Source organism: Heptranchias perlo, chromosome 1 (genome assembly GCF_035084215.1).
Source record: "Heptranchias perlo isolate sHepPer1 chromosome 1, sHepPer1.hap1, whole genome shotgun sequence".
Taxonomy (NCBI): domain Eukaryota; kingdom Metazoa; phylum Chordata; class Chondrichthyes; order Hexanchiformes; family Hexanchidae; genus Heptranchias; species Heptranchias perlo.
The window spans coordinates 182,800,540-182,821,554 of NC_090325.1; the positions used below are offsets into that span (position 1 = coordinate 182,800,540).

A 21,015-nucleotide genomic window follows, 5' to 3' on the forward strand; every position below is an offset into this window, starting at 1 on the left:
GGTTCAAGTCCCATTCCAGAGACTTGAACAGATAATCTATGTTGACACCTCATTGCAGTACTGAGGAATGCTGCACTGTCGGAGGTGCCATCTTTCAGATGAGAAGTTAAACTCCATCTGCCCTATCTGGCGGACATAAAAGATCCCAAGGCACTATTCGAAGAAGAGCAGGGGAGTCCTGTCCAATATTTATCCCTCAACCAAGATCATTAAAACAGATTATCTGGTAATTTATGTTAATGTTGTTTGTGAGATCTTGCTGCGCACAAACTGACTTTGTGATTCCCTACATTACAACAGTGACTACACTTCAAAAGATATTTAATTGTCTGTAAAGAGCTTTGGGACATCCTGGTGTCATGAAAGGCACTATATAAATACAAGTTCCTTCTTTCATGGAAAATTGTTTTCTCTTACCCACTCCAACTGTGCAAATCTTCATGTATACAAACAAAATAAAGCACAAGTGCTGTAATCATCCATCTCTGTTGTTCTGTCTGGCTGTCTGTCTCTCTTTCTCCCTGAAGTAAATTGATAACAGCTTTCATGTTCCAGCTTGTTTTTACATCTTTGGAAAAACAAATTAAAAATATTGTTATTCCATGTGCAAAGACACAATTTGATTTTTTACACTGAGAAAAATAAATAAAATTCCTATAGAGGTAAAGGATGAGGGGAGAAGAAAGGGTGAATGGAGAAGGGTGAAGAAACACAGAGAGGAAGAAGGGGAAGGGAACAGGAGAATGCATAGGGGGAGCTGCATGGGGAACTCCAATGGTAGGAACAGCAGATAGGATGGGACAGAATAACAGAGACAAGTTCAGACACAAGGAGGAGAGAGAGTTCAGACGTGGGGAGTAGGAAAGAAAGGAGTTCAGACATGGGGAGCAGAGAGACAAGTTCAGACATGGGGAAGGTGTTGCCTATGGTTTTGCACACCAGATAATCAAGCTCACAACAAAAAAAATTGTCTTCAATGACTTTATTAGCAGCGCAACCAAATACAGAATGAGTGTAATTACCTCAGTCCTCAGAACAGAAGTCCAGTGGCTTCAGCACGCTATCTTCTTGAGTCTCTTCTGCCAGACTCCAGCTATGTCACCTATTGTTATTATACTTAAGTGTTTACATGTCTTGACCTGTCTATAGGCCACCTCCTCAACCTTTGCTTATTCAGGGGAATGCTTGTACATTTGTGTACTACTTCCCAATTCCATTATTTTTTTAAGATGGGGACATTACCCCATATATGAACAACACGTGGTAAGGTTAGGTCATTATCAGGTCATCCTGTACCTTTCATTTATATTCCAAATGTTAGCTTTCGACCAAAACACATCCCTTTTTATACAATTGTAAAAGACATGAGCAAGAACATTAGATTATTATTAGACATCCACACATATTATGGTTTTAATAAGTTTAATACTCTGACTAAAAAAAAACACGAAAGGTCATATGAGCATCCAGTAACTTTTCCTATTATAAGCAAAAAGCATAGTAGTACAATGTTGACAATTTTTATATCCTCTTATGGTCATGTCACTCCAGCTGGCAACAGGACTTATGGTATAAGGGAGGGAGAGAGAGCAGTTGAAACATGGGAGGAGAGAGAAAAGTTGACACACAGGGTAGGGAGAGAGAGACACACAAGTTCAGACATACTGTGGGAGAAGTTCAAACAGAGTGTGAGAGAGAGAGAGAGAGAGTATTCAGTGAAAAATTCAGATACACGGAGAGAGAGAAGTGCATAGAGAGACAGAAGTTCAGTGAAATGGAGAGACAAGTTCAGCCACAGTAGGAGAGAAATAGCAATTTAGACAAACAAAACCATAGAAATTTGCAGCACAGGTCATTCAGCCCATTGTGTCTGTGCCAAATGTTTGCTTGAGTAATCTGAAAATAATCCCACTGCCCTGCTCTCTCTCCCCATAGCCCTGTACCTTCCTTTACCTCAAATATGCATCCATTTTCGCTTAAAATAGTCTCTCCCTCAACTCCAACACTTGTGTGTAAAGAAATGTCTCTTAATCTCTGTCCTCACTGTCTCAGTGACAATTTTAAATTGATGACCCCACCATCACTGATTCCCCAGAAGAAAGTCTTTCCCTATTCACCCCATCAAAAACCCTTCATAGTTTAACAAATCTCCATTAAATTTCCTTTGAGCCTTTTCTGCCCCAGTGGAAATAGTCCCAATATTTTAAATCACTCCTTCTAACTATATGAGAACCAACTGCTCCAGTACCAATATAACCAGGATCCGGGTTGTCCAGATTCGGTCTGCTATTTGCTGCTTGCGTTTCCCCCACAGGATAATCACAGGGTACATGATGAGAACATGGCAGCACTGCACCTGGAAAAGATACTTAAAGCAAACAAGTATGTATTGTGCATACCTCATAATATTCCTCTAGGAAATGTCTACTCTCGCTTCTCCAAAGCAATCTTCAAAGCAAAAATTAAATCCATCCCACATGCCCGTCAAAAGCCTTATATTCCCTGCTTAGATGCAGAACCTGTGAGTGTGAAGAATCTTTTGACTCAGATAGCAAACCACCTTGTTGACAGCCTCAATGTCCGTTGAGGGAATGTTGGAAAGAAGCTACATCATATATGGACGTGACAAGGTCTAGCAGAAAAGCGCGGTCACTCAAAGAAGCTTGGAGCACCCCAGGAACCACCATCCACACGTCAGTGTAAAGTGTCCCTGAACAGTAACGCCACACACCTGAATAACATGGCAAAAGCCAACAGAGACGAGCTCTTTGAAGAATCAGTAATAGGGAAGTGGCGTGGATACAGATGGGTCCCCCCTCAGTGAGGAAGACATCTTACAGCCATTGTCCACTGAAGAAGTGGAGAGTGCATTGAGTTTGATGAAAGCAGGAAAAGCTTGTGGCCTTGACAGAATTTCACTAGAAATGCTACTACATCTTGGAAAGAAAAGAATAAAATGGCTATCAATCTTTTATCCCATATCATCCAAGAGCAAAATGCATAAGATGTGGTGGAAAGCTAGGGTGGTAGCTATACCAAAACTAGGGAACAATCACTCCTCCTCAGCTAACTACCATCCTATGTCACTTCTGAGCTGTGCTAACAAACTTCTTGAGCAGCTAATTCTGCATAGAATTATGCCCACAGTAGAGCAGGCTCTGAAAAGTGACCAGACAGGCTTCAGACCAAATAGGAGCACTTGTGACTAAGTTCTTACTCTTACCATCTATATAGAAAATGGTTTCAAACAGATGAAGACAGGGAATGTGTTTCTTGACTTGACAGCAGCATATACTGTCTGGCACACTGGCCTACTTGTCAAGATTTTACTTTTATGGGCTGTTATGGCTACAGAGATGATGTTTCAAGATAGACAATTCCAGATGATGGCAGGCAATAAGCTCAGCTAATGGAGGATCCAGAAGAATGGGCTCCCCCAGCTATCTGTTCTTGCTCCAACTCTTTTTAACATATTTACAAATGCTCTGTCTCCAACAACCTCCAAGCCATTCAAGTATGCAGATGACATCTGTCTGGCTTCAAGAGACAGAAACTTCAAAAAGATTAAGGAAAACTTGAACCAAGATATGGCAGCCATCAGTGACTATTACAAAAAAATGGAGACTTAAGCCTACTGTATCTAAGACAGAACCATCATGCTTCCATCTTAATTATGCCAACACTGAGGGGTGACCTGATAGAGGTCTTTAACTTTATGAAGGGGTTTGATAGGGTAAATATAAAGAAGATATTTCCACTTGTGGGTGAGTCCAAAACTAGAGGACACAAATATAAGATAGTTACTAATAAATCCAGTAAGAAATTCAGGAGAAACTTCTTTACTCAGAATAGTTAGAATGTGGAACTTGTTACCACATGGAGTAGTTGAGATGAATAGCATAGATGCATTTAAGGGGCAGCTAGAAAAGTACGAGGGAGAAAGGAGTAGAAGGATATGCTGATAGGGTTAGAAGAAGTAGGGTGGGAGGAGGCTCATGTGGAGCATAAACACCAGCATAGACCAGTTAGGTTAAATGGCCAGTCTCTGTGCTGTAAATTCTATGTAATGCTTCACAACAACACAGTATCTTTTTAGATGGAGAATGGCTGACATTACCCAAAGCCAGTATATATAGGAATAACTCTGGATCACACACTTACTTACAGGGACCCTGCCTTTACTGCTATCAAACTCCAGGAACTCCTCCCCAGAAGTACAAAAACATTATTATCAAGACTATTCTTTTGGGTGCTAAAATAAGTCAAACTATGTTTTTATTACATGGTTATTTTCAGATGTTTACCAGTATTTTCAGAATCAAAGTCTTCAATTCTGTCTAGAGACTCAGTCTCTCACAGATATTACATTGGAGTACAATTTTTAGACACGTTATACTGAAATAATCAAATGACTCAGCTAATCGTGCAGACAATTTCATATACAACTTGTAGTTTTTGAAAATGTGGTTAAGACTATACAGTACTAAAAAGACCACTGCAGTTCCAAAGTTCAAAGAAATACAAACTATACTCTTTTGTTTCCCTCAAACACCAGGCAAAAAGGAAAGGAAATATATTTTGAAGGGCAAGATTTTAAATGGACTAGAGAAGCTGAGGGTCCTTGGTGTACAGGTCATTAAAGGTAGGAGTGCAAGTAGATAAGGCCATTAAAAAAGGCAAATGCAATCCTTGGTTTTGTATCTAGAAGCATAAAGTACAAATGTAAAGAGGTAATATTGAACCTGTACAAGACCTTTGGTTAGGCTACATTTGGAGTATTGTGCACAATTTTGGGCACCCCATTATATAGGAAGGATATGAAAATGGAAACTTGTAGCATAGATTTGCCACAATGTTACGATGAATGAGGGGTTACAGTTACAAAGAGACTTGAGATGTTGGGATATTTCTTTTCTTTCACTAGGGCTGAGCAATTAAGGGGTGACCTAATAGAGGACTTCAATGATTATAAGTATAATGATAGATTATTTCCACTGTTCAGAGAGTGATAATGAAAGGGCACAAATTTAAGATAAATCACAAAAAGAATTAAGGGAGGTTACAAAAAAAATTCCGAGGGTGGTTAAGAGTGTGGAATTCTCTGCCACAAAACTGCTGTTGAAGCAGTCTGTAAATTCTTCTAAGAGGGAATTAGATAGTTGCTCGAAAAAGAGGTGCAATAACTTGTATGGGGAGCGAGAGAATGGAATTAGACTAGGTGGGTATGGGCAAAATCATAAGTGCAGTTTGATGAACTGAATGCCCTGTTTCTATGTTCCTCACACACTGAAGTTGTTAAATCTAAACTGTGTTAATTTTCCCTCTTCTGAGTTTGACTTTGTGCCACCTGGCTACAGTTTATTGAGGTTCTGCACCCTTTAGAAGCTTGAAAACTTTGATATGGTTCTCTCATGAATCATTTCTCCAGCATAAACATTCCCAGTTTCTTCACTCACTTCTCTTAGCTCAGATCCCCAATCCTCCAATATTGGTTTAGTTGCCTCCACTATACAAAGCCAGGATATCCTCCACTGTAGTATGGTGACCAGAAATGTACACAGTACTCCAGGTGGAGCTGAATCAGTGCTCTGTGCAACCTCTCAGTCACCTGCTGGGACTTGTATGCTATCCCTCTGCCTACACATCTCAAGATCCAGTTTGCCTTTATTGCTGTTACATACTGTGATTGTTTAAGCGAGCTATCAGTAGCCCAAGATCTATGATGTCCTTCTAATATTGTTCTAATATATTATATTTTCACTGCTTAGCCCACTTCCCCAATCTCATTACAATGGGCCGGATTTGACTGTAAAAATAACAGCGAGGCTAACAGCGCTCACGTTCATTTGTGTGCAAATCAAACAGTAACTTCTGGCAACCGCATATGCACGGTTAAAAGTGGAAATCCGGAAGTTGCTGTCCGAGATGCGATGCTCCTCCAAAAGCTGCACGAAAACGGCATCTCGCTGGTTGACTGACCATTCAAATGTATTGAGCGGCATGAAGTTCCTGGACTTGCCTCATAGATACAAACTAAACTCGCCAAAAAGAAACTTAGGGCTTGTCCATTCTGGTCTAAGGACCCTTTTAATTACTGCCAAACAATCCCTCTGGCACTGAAAATTAACTTTTACAAGTATGGAGTCTTATTCCTTCAGCTTTTAATTATTGTTGGACATTTAAAAAAACAATTCAAATAATTGTTTTATTTTCTTAGTCTCTTATTTCTGTCTCTTAATCGAATCTTTCTTTCCCTCTCTATTCCGCTTACTGTACCTGATTTAACATTGAATTCACTATTCTAACTTACACTTCCTGGTTCAGGCTTTGCTCTGCTCAATGATTCTTCAATCTGATTGGTTATGGGGATGCACAGTTGCTTGCCCTGTTCTCACAGGTTGCAGATGCCATGTAGAGGGCACGCACTGAATGGATATCTAACTTAACAGTAACTTGCCATGCAAAAGCTCATGGGCAAGTGCAAGTCTAACGAACAGCTGGCGTTCGCCGCTCACAGCAAAATCCGGCTCATTGCTTTTTTGGCCAAGCTGGACTTGTTAGTGCAATGGCGCAAGTTCCTCTGTAGTTGGTCTGCTTGTTCTGTTATTTGCAGCCCCTTAGCCCATACTATATCAACAAATTTAGTCAGCTGTTCCTATTTAAAATCATTTATATACAATGTAAACAATAATTGCTCTAGCATTGACCCCTGAGGCATTTTGCTAGTCATCTCCCTCCCTGGATCCTGGGTAAAGATACTTAGTTATGTTTCTACACTATCTGCCATTTAACAAATGTGGTACTAGTAAACATTTTTACATTTAAACTTTAATCACCTCATACAAAGTATCATGTAACAGCACACAGCTTTGATGTGGTAATATCTCTCGTGTATTAAGTTCCTGTAATAGCTTCTTCATTCTCTGTAATCGTTGCTCCTGGCGGCGAGACTTTTGCTGTAGAAATTTCAGTTTCTTCTTCAGTTTCTCGTTCTGTTCTTCCAACTGCTGAATCTTTTTCTTTTGCAAACACGCATCTCCAACACTGTAGCTGTGGTCGTAAACAGTTAGGACACCATGTGCTTGCTTCAGTTCGGATTCCTCTGAAATTCCCTCTGCTTCACGAGGTTGGTCACTTGGTATTGCCATTTCTAACTTCTATCAATGCAGTGATTAATAGATTAACAGTTCTGAATATATACTTTTAATATTCAGCGATAGCAAATTTAAGCTGTAAAAGTTTAGTCATATTTGTGACATAGATCTACTGCAGTACACCACCAGAAACTACAAACTTTTATCTAATCTTATAATTTGTTAAGCTATACTTCAACATTTGTTAAAGTATAACATGCCTTATATTAAGATTTAAATAAAAATGCAAATAAAAACAGTACATTTTATAGCATATACGCTTTATCAAAAAGTCTAATCCATCAAGTTTTGTGCTTAAACATCTTGAAATTTGAGGTTATGCTTTTTTATTTGATACTACAACACAGGTTTTGAGCTCAATTGTAGGTGAAAATTTCTGCATAGTTTTGGTTACTACATCAAATGCTGACGTGTCAGGACAACAAAAACTGGAATTTGTGTTTATAGACAGGGAGAGATTTGAGAAGCACTGGGGAGTCATTGGACACTGGGGAGGTATTAGTAAATTGGAAACAGATTAACATGGTGCCCATATTCAAAAAGGGTAACCAAATAGACACAGGCAACTACAGACCCATTAGTCAAATCTCCCCAAAGCCTACGCTTTTCTAGAGTAAAAAGACCCAGCTTCCTGAGGCCATGGCTTTCCTCATCCATTACTATCTTGTGTGTCTAGAAATTAGGATTCAAATGGAGGCTTGTTTCTCCAATAAGCTTCAGAATGGAAGACAGAGACATAGCCTACAGGAACCAGGCAGGCGATAAAGGGATTTTCTTTGATGTTGGGATAGCATGTTTAAAATACTGTTGTCAGATGAAAAATATGATCTAGTGTCAAAATAAGCAGGCTATTATGCACCAGGATGCCAATAGCTATAAGCTATTTGTTGAGGTGTTAAAATGAATATTTATGTTGCTTGAAAGAAATTGTGTGAACTTCAAAAGTTTAAAAAAAAACTAGAGATTTTCTAGTGGTCTTCAGTTTTCTATTCACCGTGCCACTATATGGAGATAGTGGAGTACAGAGCTCATTAAGAATCTGCCAAATAAACCACCAGACTGCATCAAAGCACACAGCAGGAAGAGAGTCCTTTTTTAAGCAATTCAAACAGTTTTTACTTGGTGTAAGTTTGATTATTTCTTTAGTATTTTGTGTTTTTATGCTTCTATGCATTACTTTAGCTATAAATAAATCAGCTACACGACAGTCTAGAGTTATGGCATTTTCTGCTGTCTCAGTTGACGGGAGAATGTATTTTCCAGAGAGAGTTTTACCATGATTCGGAGTTAATTGCTAGACCTGGGATACAATAACCCATGCGTGGCAAACAAGAGAGAAGCAGGTATCATTCTGCTTAATGCAAAATGTTATCTAGCCATTAACACTAGTAAAAGTATTGGGAGAAAGCCTGAACTGTAACATTAGGCAAATCTGCAAAATAAAAAAAATGAAGTGGGGATTAATTTACATTATAGCACAATGTGTGTGCCTAATATAGCTAGCTTAAAGATAAACTCATGAGAGATACAAATGAATTGCCAACTACAGAAAAGCAGTCCACTTGATAAAGGAAAAGTGGAATTAAATTCTACAGACTGGGACTAAATTAGTTTTTGCACTGTAAACCAATTCATATGGCTGTTTTTGCACCACATTTCTGGCTGGCAGGTAAATGCATCATTTGGTCTGACAGAAGCAAACGGACCAGCAGAGTGCCAAGAACAATCCTTGCTCCATGCCCAGTTAGCTGATCTCAATCAAGGTGGTGGTGAATTATAAGTGGTCTCAACCCACGGACAAGAGAGGAGGGGGGACGGGGAAGAGAACATCCGAGACTAATCCTATCACAATTTTTATAGGTAGGATTTATATAGAATTTACAGCAGAGAAACGGGCTTTTCGGCCCAATTGGTCTATGCCAGTGTTTATGCTTCACACGAGCCTCCCTCTCTTCATCTAACCCGATCAGCATACCCTTCTATTCCTTTCTCCCTTGTGTGCTTATCTAGCTTCCCCTTAAATACATCTATGCTATTTGCTTCAACTACTCCTTGTGGTAGCGAGTTCCACATTCTTACCACTATTTGGGTAAAGAAGTTTCTCCTGAATTCCCTATTGGATTTTTTTGGTGACTATCTTATACTTTTGGCCCCCGAGTTTTGGTCTCCCCCACAAGTGGAAACATCTTCTCTACATCTACCCTATCAAACACTTTCATAAAGACCTCTATCAAGTCACCCCTCAGCCTTCTCTTTTTTTTTTAAAGAGAGAAAAGAGCCCCAGCCTGCTCAGCCTTTCCTGATAAGTATATCCTCTCAGTTCTGGTATCATCCTTGTGAATCTTTTTTGCACCTTTTTTTAAAAATTCGTTCATGGGATGTGGGCATCGCTGGCGAGGCCGGCATTTATTGCCCATCCCTAATTGCCCTTAAGGAGGTGGTGCTGAGCCGCCTTCTTGAACCGCTGCAGTCCGTGTGATGACGGTTCTCCCACAGTGCTGTTAGGAAGGGGCTTACAGGATTTTGACCCAGCGATAATGAAGGAACGGCGATATATTTCCAAGTCGGGATGGTGTGTGACTTGGAGGGGAACGTGCAGGTGGTGGTGTTCCCATGTACCTGCTGCTCTTGTCCTTCTAGGTGGTAGAGATCGGGGGTTTGGGAGGTGCTGTTGAAGAAGCCTTGGCGAGTTGCTGCAGTGCATCCTGTGGATGGTACACACTGCAGCCACAGTGCGCCGGTGGTGAAGGGAGTGGATGTTTGGGGTGGTGTTTGGGGTGCCAATCAAGCGGGCTGCTTTGTCCTGGATGGTGTCGAGCTTCTTGAGTGTTGTCGGAGCTGCACTCACCCAGGCAAGTGGAGAGTATTCCATTACACTCCTGACTTGTGCCTTGTAGATGGTGGAAAGGCTTTGGGGAGTCAGATGGTGAGTCACTCGCCGCAGAATACCCAGCCTCTGCCCTGCTCTTGTAGCCACAGTATTTATATGGCTGGTCCAGTTAAGTTTCTGGTCAATGGTGACCCAGTGCCTCTATATCCTTTTTATATGAAGACCAATTTATATCTTTTGAGTTAATGAAAAATTGAAATTCATCATCTTTCTCTCTCCTCTACTTTGTAATACTAAATAACATGCAAAATTATAATAGTTTTAAAATTGCTACCATTGAAGCACTCCTGCTCTCTCTAATTTTATATTAAAACACATGTAACGTGTACTAGATGGTCAATATTCATGTGTCTGTGGCTTAGTTGGTAGCGCTCATTTCTGGAGAAAGGTAGTGGGTTTAATTCCATAATTTGGACTGACACTAGCGGGCAGTACTGAGGGAGTGCTGCATTGACAGGGGGGCTGTGCTCCAGATAAGACATTAAACCAAGGCCCCATTTCTCTGTTCTGATTATTCAGGTGGATATTAAAGACTCCGTGGCACAATTCAAAGAACAGATCTCTTCCAGTGGCCTGGCTAACATTCCTCCATCAGTCAACACCACCAAAAACAGATTAACTGATCATAAATGGCTGTTTGTGCAGAACATCTGCTGTTGGCCTTTTGGCTTGAAAGGATCATTATACATTGCATTTTACACACAAATAAGGAAATTGATGTACCTGGATCAAAAATTGTATGCAATCAAAATTTAAGGTAAAATTCTATGGAATAGAATCATTGTTGGAACCGCTGTGTATTAATGTGTAGTATGGTATCTTAAAAAATGTATCATGTACAATTAAAATGACAGTGCTGCATTCAAAGTTACCAACATATTCGGCATTGTAATTGAGTAACGAAAAAGTTACCTTTGACTGTTGATTTGGTCGGGTAAAGCAGAATATGGATGGCACAGCATTTTCTTCCAGTATTTTGTTGTTACAGTTCTTTCTAAAACAATCCCCTGTGAAATGTTCTGAGCAAAGATTGCTGTTTTTGGTGGGTGTAAAATTACGTCTCCTTACTGCAGCCAGCCACTTCTTACAGAGCTCTGGTCGTTTCAGGGGAAACCTTTAATCAAGTTTTAGAGAAATTGTTAGAGAGAAGACCCATGTAAAGTGTTTTCTATAATGGGGTGATTCGCGACAGTGTGGATATTTCCGGTCAACTCGATGACGTCATCCTTCTGTGCATGCCCATCCAATGACCGCGCATGCACCGGGCCACCCGATGTCAAATTCCGCGCAAGCACAAAAGGTTCAACTCCCTTAGTGAAGTCACTTCCAATAATTAGTGTGCCATGCATGACTCCTGATTCACAATGATTGGTGCCATGCAGCCCTCTAAAAAGTGGGGCCTGGCATGACTGACTGGCCAGTCCTCACAGCTACTTCATTCAACTGCTTGTCCACTTGGTCAGCCCTAATAGGAGATTAGGGGAAATAGCTGCTGTGCCGCTCCTCTGCGTGGTCACAGAACTAGTTTCGTGTCTCCTGAGTTCTCTTTTAGGTGTCAGCTTTGGCTCAATTGTAGTGCACTCGCCTCTGAGTCAGAAGGTTGTGGGTTCGAGCCCCACTTAGGACGTCTAAAGCGCTTTATAGCCAATTAAGTACTTTTGAACTGTAGTCAGTTGTAAGGTTGGGAAATGCAGCAGCCAATTGGCACACAGCAAGGTCTCACAAACAGCAACGAGATAATGACCAGATAATCTGTTGAGGGATAAATATTGGCCAGGTCACGAGGACTCTCCAGCTTCTCTTCGAATAGTGCCATGGGATCTTTTATATCCACCTGAAAGATGCCATGATACAGGGCCTCAGTTTAACATATCAAAAAGACGGCACCTCTGACGGTGCAGCACACCCTCAGTACTGCACTGAGGTGTCAGCCTAGATAATGTGCTCAGGTCTCTGGGGTGGGACTTGAACTCTTCTGGCTCAGGTGAGAGTGCTACCACTGAGCCAATGCCCAGGACTGTAGAGGGGAAATGTTTTAATGGGGACAAGGAATCAAAGGTGGAGGAGAGGGAGTAGTTTACAGCAGATGGCTTACTAGGCCAGTCCAGAGGGCATGACAAGTCAACTACATTGAGTGGAACTAGAGTCACACGTAGGCCTGACCAGGTGGGGGTGGCCACGTGAGATTTTTCCAACTGTCACTCGCCCGTGCAGCAGGTTGCTGTGACTGCAGTTATTGAAGCCCGCGTTGTTAAGCCAAAACATCAGCTCTCTTACGAAGCGTATTGTGTTCTGTTGCAGGTTTTGTGTACTCAGATCACCTTGGCTGATGGGCCATGGTGCTTTGGAATAGCTTCTAGGTTTTTGTGGGACCAGTTAGTTTAGACTGGTGCTGGAAGAGCAAGTTGTGATTCCTTGGAATGGCAGCGAGTGTAATTTTGGAGTGCTTGGTCAGCCGTAGCGCTTTGCCTGCTCAGGGTGCAGAGTCAGCTTTGGTCGGCATGTCGTCCTGGGATGGTTTGGATATCTTTGATCATGCTCCTGTGAAGCGCCTTGGGATGTTTCACTACTTTGAAGGTGCTTTATAAATGCAAGTTGTTGTTTGAATGCAGTTTGGGAGTTTGCAGCACTGGTTGAACTTCAAGGATCCATTTGGGGAAGCTGAATCTGTATTTCCCTGGACAAGGGTCAGCAAGGGCAGTCGGGCAGATCTTGGGAGCTTGTAGAGCCTTTTATACATTGATAATTTGCCTACCATGCCCGCTGGAGATGTCAGCTTGGGGTGCTGGGTCTGTCGGTGCAGCATCACTGATGGGTGTTTTGTCAGTCAGGGTGATACATCAACTCAGGTCATAACTGGGGGAATTGTGTCTGTCAAAATGCCAGGAATGGGGCAGTGGGGGGGATTTCCCTGACGATGTTGAAGAGGCAGGATGGAACCTATGCCTGCCCCGCTATTCCACCAGCAGCTGGTCGCATCTGCTGGGAGGGCTATCTCTGACTCTGTCATTGCTACTGGGAAGGAGGCTTCAGCTGTTGAAAGGCTGAAGTGTCCACAGAAACAGGGGGTCAGCGAGGAGGAATGAGAGAGCTGCAAGCTGTAGCCTCACTTGAACATTTGAGAGAGAAATTTTTGGCAGAGATTACAGCCAGAATTTAAATGCTCCTTGGGACACAGAGTTGTGCCTCAGGTAAAGAATGAATAGGTAGTCTGGATGGAGGTGGTACCCAGGGTGGGACAGTGGCAGCTCCACCACCCCGTGATTAGCCACTTAGTACTGAAAAGATTTTAAAGCCATCTGCAGGCTGGCCAAGGCGACTGATGGCACAAGCACCCATGCAGATGCTGCTGGAAGCATGTCTCACCTCCACATTGTCCCGCTGGCATGTTCACAAAGGACATAAGAAATAGGAGAACGAGTAGGCCATACGGCCCCTCGAGCCTACTCAGCCATTCAATCAGATCATGGCTGATCTTCGACCTCAACTCTACTTCCTCGCCCAATCCCCATATCCCTTGATTCCCCTAGAGTCCAAAAATTTATCTGTCTCAGACTTGAATATATTCAACGACTCAGCATCCACAGCCCTCTGGGGCAGAGAATTGCAAAGATTCACAACCCTCTGCACGAAGAAATTCCACCTCATCTCAGTCTTGAACGGCCGACCCTTCATCCTGTGACTATGCCCCCTAGTTCTAGACACTCTAGCCAGGGGAAAAAGCCTCTCAGCATCTACCCTGTCAAGCCGTCTCAGAATCTTATATGTTTCAATGAGGTCACCTCTCATTTTTCTAAACTCCAGAGAGTATAGGCCTATTCTACTCAACCTCTCTTCATAGCACAACCCTCTCATCCCAGGAATTAATCTAGTGAACCTTTGCTGCACTGCTTCTAAAGCAAATATATCCTTCCTTAGATAAGGAGACCAAAACTGTATGCAGTACTCCAGATAAGGTCTCACTAAAGCCCTGTACAACTGTAGTAAGACTTCCTGACTCTTGTACTCCAACCCCTTTGCAATAAAGGCCAAAATGCCATTTGCTTTCCTAATTGCCTGCTGTACCTGCATACAAACTCTGTGTTTCTTGTACAAGGACACCCTCGTCTCCATTTTTAAAAAAATATTCTGTTTGCAGGGAATGTCTGCAGAAACCTGGATGGAAACACATTGCAAAACAGTCTGCAAATCTAACAGTTCAGCATAACCTCACTTAGCTCCCTCCTCACAGAAATAAGAAACTATGCCGCCCTGTTCCGGTCAGCAGACTAGATACGTGCTTTTTATGGCCATCTGTGTGTTAGCATCAGCGCAGTGTTGGCTACTCTACCGCCAGCATTGCACATTATCACCTCCAATGTAGCACTTGAGGTCTATTTGCACTGTGCCTTGTCTGAACTGTGGGGAGTATTCGCACTGTGCCTTGTCTGAACTGTGGGGAGTATTCGCACTGTGCCTTGTCTGAACTGTGGGGAGTATTCGCACTGTGCCTTGTCTGAACTGTGGGGAGTATTCGCACTGTGCCTTGTCTGAACTGTGGGGAGTATTCGCACTGTGCCTTGTCTGAACTGTGGGGAGTATTCGCACTGTGCCTTGTCTGAACTGTGGGGAGTATTCGCACTGTGCCTTGTCTGAACTGTGGGGAGTATTCGCACTGTGCCTTGTCTGAACTGTGGGGAGTATTCGCACTGTGCCTTGTCTGAACTGTGGGGAGTATTCGCACTGTGCCTTGTCTGAACTGTGGGGAGTATTCGCACTGTGCCTTGTCTGAACTGTGGGGAGTATTCGCACTGTGCCTTGTCTGAACTGTGGGGAGTATTCGCACTGTGCCTTGTCTGAACTGTGGGGAGTATTCGCACTGTGCCTTGTCTGAACTGTGGGGAGTATTCGCACTGTGCCTTGTCTGAACTGTGGGGAGTATTCGCACTGTGCCTTGTCTGAACTGTGGGGAGTATTCGCACTGTGCCTTGTCTGAACTGTGGGGAGTATTCGCACTGTGCCTTGTCTGAACTGAGGGGAGTATTCGCACTCTGCCTTGTCTGAACTGCGGGGAGTATTCGCACTGTGCCTTGTCTGAACTGCGGGGAGTATTCGCACTGTGCCTTGTCTGAACTGCGGGGAGTATTCGCACTGTGCCTTGTCTGAACTGTGGGGTGTGTTAACATTGTGCGTTCTCTAAATTCCATGGGGTTCTACCCGCAATGCTACTACACATTGCTATCTCTGCATAGTAAGCTGCACAGCCTGCCTCCAGAAGGACTAGATCAAATTACACATTCTAGGCAGAATGCTGGGTGAGCGATGTCCAATTATACCTCCCACTCCCCTCCGTTGTTCTGTACACTAGTGGACATGACGTTGCCCCTCAACACATCCATTTTTTAAAATCAAGAGCACAAACTTGCTGTCTACAAGACAAACAAGAGATGTGTGAGAGAGGTGCACAACTTTATACCTCGTTTGTCTTCATAGAAATCATAGAATCATAGAAAATTTACACCACAGAAGGAGGACACTCGGCCCATCGTGTCCGCGCGGGCTGCGAAACGAGCCACCCAGCCTAATCCCACTTTCCCGCATTTGGTCCATAGGCCTGCAAGGTCACGGCTCTTCAGGTGCACATCCAGGTATTTTAAAAAATAAGTTGAGGGTTTCTGCCTCTACCATCCTGTCAGGCAGTGAGTTCCAGACCCCCACCACCCTCTGGGTGAAAGCATTTTTCCTCATTTCCGCTCTAATCCTTCTACCAATCACTTTAAATCTATGCCCCCTGGTTATTGACCCCTCCGCTAAGGGAAATAGGTCCTTCCTATCCATTCTAGACCCCCTCAATTTTGTACACCTCAATCAAATCACCTCCTCTGTTCCAAGGAAAACAACCACAGCCTATCAATCTGTCATCATAGCTAAAATTCTCCAGTCCTGGCATCATCCTCGTAAATCTCCTTTGCACCCTCTCTAGTGCAATTACATCATTCCTGTAATGTGGTGACCAGAACTGTACGCAGTACTCAAGTTGCGGCCTAACTCGTGTTTTATACAGTTCCAGCATAACATCCCTGCTTTTATATTCCATGTGCCTTCTTAACCACCTTATCTACCTATCCTGCTACCTTCAGGGATCCGTGGACGTGAACTCCAAGATCCTTCACTTCCTCTACACCTCAGTATCCTCCCATTTATTGTGTACTCCCTTGCCTTGTTTGCTCTCCCCAAATGCATTACCTCACACCAGTCCATTGATATCTTCCTGCAATCTACAGCTTTCCTCCTCACTATCAACCACACGGCCTATCTTTGTATCATCCGCAAATTTCTTAATCATGCCCCCTACGTTTAAGTCCAAATCGTTATTGTATACCATAAAAAGCAAAGGACCTAGTACCGAGCCCTGCGGCACCCCACTGGAAACAGCCTTCCAGTCGCAAAAAAAACCGTCGACCATAACCCATTGCTTCCTACCACTGAGCCAATTTTGGATCCAATTTGCCACGTTCCATTGGATCCCATGAGCATTTACTTTTTTGACCAATCTGCCAAGTGGTCTTGAGGGGGTGAATTATTTATATTCAGCTGCAAATTTATTTCTGCTGGATTTGGTGGATACACCCTATTATGTTACTGGGGAGCTCCATGAAAAAGAGTTTCTGCACATTCTCCCACTCATCTGCGTGCCAGTTCCTCACTGCATCCCATCTGTGTCCTGTGCTGTCTGTACAATAAAAGTGAAGGATGGAGTTTTTCCAGTGTTACTTGGGTAGTAGGCAAGAGTGAATCCAAATGAGTACCCCAGCACGAGCCACCAGGTTTAATACTTCTCTGCACTTTCATTTGCTGTTCCCTCTAAATTAAGCTGCTGAATTAAATTGGAATAGGAAGGAGGATATGGAGAAAGGGCAGGGAAATGGGATTAGAGCAGATAGCTTCAGTTTAGAGCTAGCACCAGCATGATAGATCAAATGACCTCCTCCTATTCTATAGATTCTATGAATGAAATGGATTTTCTGATTGATTAATTCTGGGAATATGCCATGTGACTTCAATATTGTGAAGGGCAATAAAGCCAGGAGGAAACAAAGATGTGTGGAGCTGGAGCTTGAGTTCAGTGGATGGCACTAAGGAGGCAGGCAACGGATTTCAACCTTAAAAGTTGCTTGCGACGAAATAGCAGTTAGAATCAATTGTCCAAAAAACATTAGAACTGCTTTAAAAACTACAGATTGTAAAATCAACCCATTAGTTCTTTATCCCTTAACAATTATACATAGTCTGTGGCCACATTCAGCTTCCTCAACTAGGTAAAGAAAGGGAACTACAATACCCTCTATTTAGTGGGAAAGAACTTGCATTTATATAGCAACCTTTCAAAACTTTAGGACACCTCAAAGCACTTTTCAGCCAATGAAGTACTTTTCAAGTGTAGTCACTGTTGTAATGTAGGAAATGCAGCAGACAATTTGCACTCAGCAAGATCCCACAAATAGCAATTAAATAAATGACCAGACAGTCTGCTTTTTAATTGTTGGTTGAGAGATAAATGTTGGCCAGGACACAAGAACTCCGCTGCCCTAATTCAAATGGTGCAGTGGGATCTTGTACATCCACCTGAGGGGGAAAACAGGGCCTGGGTTCAACGTCTCATCCAAAAGGCGGTACTTCTGACAATACAGCACTCGCTCAGTACTGCATTGAAGTGTCAGCCTGGATTATGTGCTCAAATCTCTGACTCACTCACCATCTCAGTTACCACTGAGCCAAGACTGACACAAATAAGAGCAAGAAAATATTTGTATTCCAATCAGCCAGTCTGTGCTCAGCAAATTAAAACAATCACAGGACGCAGCTCTCAAACAAATGTTACAAGTAGTGTGTTTTTATGCAATTAAATAAGGCTGGTCAACCGCTCCACCTGCTACACCCCCCCCCCCCCCCATGCCTTTCATACCCCGTCCCTTGTACCATCCACGTTCACTCCTCTCCTTTCCCCTCCCCCACTGTTCTTCCCCCTTCCTCACCTTGCCCCTCCTTTTCCTCTCCCCTTCCCCCTACCTCTCCCCCCTCACTTCTCCCCCCCACCTCTCCCCCCTCACTTCTCCCCCCCCCTTCTCACCATTTTCCTCACCAACCCCTGCCCCCCTTTCCACCCCTTCACCACCCCCCTTTTCCTCACCCCTCCTCTCCCTCACCCCCCTACTCCCCTCCACCTCCCTCTTCCCCTCACCTCCCCCTCCACTCCACTCCCTCTTCCTCACCCCCTCACCTTCCCCCCTCTCCCCACCCCCTCCCCACCCCCTCTCCTCACCCCCTCCCCTCTCCTCACCCCCTCCCCTCTCCTCACCCCCTCCCCTCCCCCCCTCCCCTCTCCTTCCCCCCTCCCCTCTCCTTCCCCCCTCCCCTCTCCTTCCCCCCTCCCCTCTCCTTCCCCCCTCCTCACCCCCTCACCTTCCCCCCTCTCCTCTCCTCACCCCCTCCCCTCTCCTTCCCCCCTCCTCACCCCCTCACCTTCCCCCCTCTCCTCTCCTCACCCCCTCCCCTCTCCTTCCCCCCTCCTCACCCCCTCACCTTCCCCCCTCTCCTCTCCCTCTCCCCCTCCCCTCTCCTTCCCCTCCCCTCACCTTCCCCTCCCCTCACCTTCCCCTCTCCTCACCTTCCCCTCTCCTCACCTTCCCCTCCCCTCTCCTCACCTTCCCCTCCCCTCTCCTCACCTTCTCCTCACCTTCCCCTCCCCTCTCCTCACCTTCCCCTCCCCTCTCCTCCCCTCCCCTCACCTGCCCCCCTCCTCACCCACTCCATCACTTTCCCGTCCCCCTCTGGCACACAAGCCTTTTATCAGGCGCTGTTCGGCCAGCGCCGAACTTTGCCGCTTTAAGATCGCGGCCCGGGACTGAGTAAATAAAGAGCCGCAACTATCAAGCGCTCCCTCCTCATAGAAACCGCTCTCCGGGCCCTACCTGTGGAAGGAAACGCCCCGGTCCTTATCGTACCGATTTTTGCAGCCATATGCAGAGCATGACAACACCATGGTACCGAGCGGTCTGCAAGCGCCGACCTCACCCACCTGACGACAATCTCGACCCTCATTGGTCGGATCCACCAGGCGCCGCCATCTTTGTCGAGGAGCAAATGTTGGTGACGTCATACGGTTGGGGAGGAGGAAAGGGGGGGAGAAGTGCATCTTTCTCTGCATTGGTTTCAACATGAGGCACAAGTTCTGCTTTTTCCCCATCCATCTCCAAAAATCTTTTGCATTAGTTCTATTATATCCCTTAACCTGGGATCAGCACAGAATTTGGGATGGCTGTAGTTACAAAAGCACCTGACAATGGAATCTCCTATTACTACAGCAGTTTTGCGCTCCACCTTTGGCAACTACTTGCTCCACAGTGCCATGGTGTTGCTCATGGCTGCAATTGTTGTCATTGTCACAGGCATTCAGTACCTGATTGTCAATTAAACACTCTCAGGGCAACCCTGCACTGCCTCCTGTTTTGTCTTCCTATCCTGGTGGATGGTCATCAACTTCTCCTCTACACTAACTCACTCTGCCCATGGAGTGACAACTTACTGCAATGTGAATTTCAGGAACTGTTCAATGCCCCCAACTTCTCTTCAAGCATGGAAACTTGAAGCTTCCTGAGAGTGTCGACTAGATGTTGCTCTGTAGCTGTAGTTCTGGTTCAAGGGCTGGCACAGGTCTGAGATCAAGGGGGTAATTTTAACCCCCAAGAACGGGTGGGTTCGGGGTGGGTGGGAAGTTAAAGTACCAGATTTTTGGAGCATCCTGACTCCAACGCGCCCACTTCTGGGTTTAACCAAGGCGCGTTAAGATGCTTGGGCGCAACAGACAACCAGAAGTTCCGCTGCCACTGGCTGCCGCTGGCAGGCCAATTCAGGTTGAAACACTTTACTTAACTTTTTGTGGATTCTGCAACATAAACAAATTTAATTTCTCCTTAACCTGTCTCCCGCAACTTCCGAAACACGCCATAGAAGGGGAAGTGAGTTGCAGCCGAAGCTCATTTGGCCCTTTAAACCAGTGATTGACACATCTCAATAAAAGGTGAGGTCTTGCAGCTGGACACTCAGTTCTCTCAACAAACGTTTGGCTGGGAGTTCTTTGTATTTAGACTGAGATTTCTTTGTTAAGACTGAGAATTCATACGTTCAGACAAATTTAACTACATTTTGGAACCCCTCAAACTGACAACACAGGATGGGGGAGGGCGCAATGGATGTATTCCACAGTACATCTGAGGAGTAGGCACATCACCATGTCATGCAGTTCTGGGATCTGCAGTTGCACAAGACAGAGGCAAGCAACAAGAACCTGGAGAAGATAGGGGAGGGGACCAATGGAGGGGCTGAGGGCTCAGGAGGCATTACCGATGTGAGAGGGTCGATTGGCAAAGGCCCAGCTTCTTGGACCCCTCTGAGGAGCAGTGCCTACGCAGGCTGAGATTGAGTCGGCAGGTGGTCGCAGACATCTGCACACTCCTTCATAAAGAGCTGCTCCCAGTTGGACCTGGTGGCCACACATTGCCTGTTGCAGTTAATGTCACCATTGCCCTCAATTTCTTCACCTCCGGATCCATCCAGGGCGCCATCTCCAGGGAGTCTCAGTAGTCTGCACATAGTGTATATGACAGGTGACAGATGGCTTCTTTGCCAGGGCATCCAATTGTGTCAACTTCCCCTGCAACGACATCAGCCAGACAGAGAGGGCAGTGGGTTTCAACTCTTTGGTTGGCTTCCCACAGGTGTAGGACACAATTGATTGCACACACATAGCAATCCAAGGTCCTCCACATGAACCAGGACTGTTCATAAACCGAAAGGGACATCACTCCATCAATGCACAGCTGGTGTGCGACCACTGGAAGAGATTTCTGCAGGTGTGTGCCAGGTTCCCTGGCAGCTGCCATGATTCATTCATTTTGTGTGAGTCCAACATTCTGGATCTCTTCCACATAG

General features: G+C 44.5%; 1 protein-coding gene across 4 annotated transcripts; it reads right to left on the reverse strand.

The window, feature by feature from the left end:
- Positions 1-398: 398 nt before the first annotated feature.
- Positions 399-19,176, reverse strand: LOC137328742 (THAP domain-containing protein 1-like). 4 transcript variants are annotated; one of them, XM_067994361.1, is made up of 4 exons: positions 18,996-19,095; positions 10,957-11,158; positions 6,837-7,157; positions 399-568 (listed from the first exon to the last, which is right to left on the reverse strand). In XM_067994361.1, exons 1-4 carry the CDS (start codon positions 19,064-19,066, stop codon positions 563-565), a joined length of 600 nt encoding a protein of 199 aa, XP_067850462.1. In that variant the 5' UTR covers positions 19,067-19,095; the 3' UTR covers positions 399-562. The 4 variants fall into 4 exon arrangements, with proteins under 4 accessions (XP_067850462.1, XP_067850464.1, XP_067850461.1 ...); XM_067994363.1 differs by lacking the exons at positions 399-568; positions 18,996-19,095 and adding an exon at positions 19,103-19,176 and having other exon boundaries at positions 6,813-7,157; XM_067994360.1 differs by lacking the exon at positions 399-568 and having other exon boundaries at positions 6,813-7,157.
- Between the last annotated feature and the right edge of the window lie 1,839 nt (positions 19,177-21,015).

Coding starts and splice junctions, on each gene's coding strand:
- LOC137328742 (XM_067994360.1), bottom strand. CDS start 19,066: ATGGTGTTGTCATGCTCTGCATATGGCTGCAAAAATCGGTACGATAAG. Junction 11,159..18,995: donor CGGGGCGTTTCCTTCCACAG/GTAGGGCCCGGA, acceptor ACTTGATTAAAG/GTTTCCCCTGAAACGACCAG. Junction 7,158..10,956: donor GACCAAATCAACAGTCAAAG/GTAACTTTTTCG, acceptor CTGCATTGATAG/AAGTTAGAAATGGCAATACC.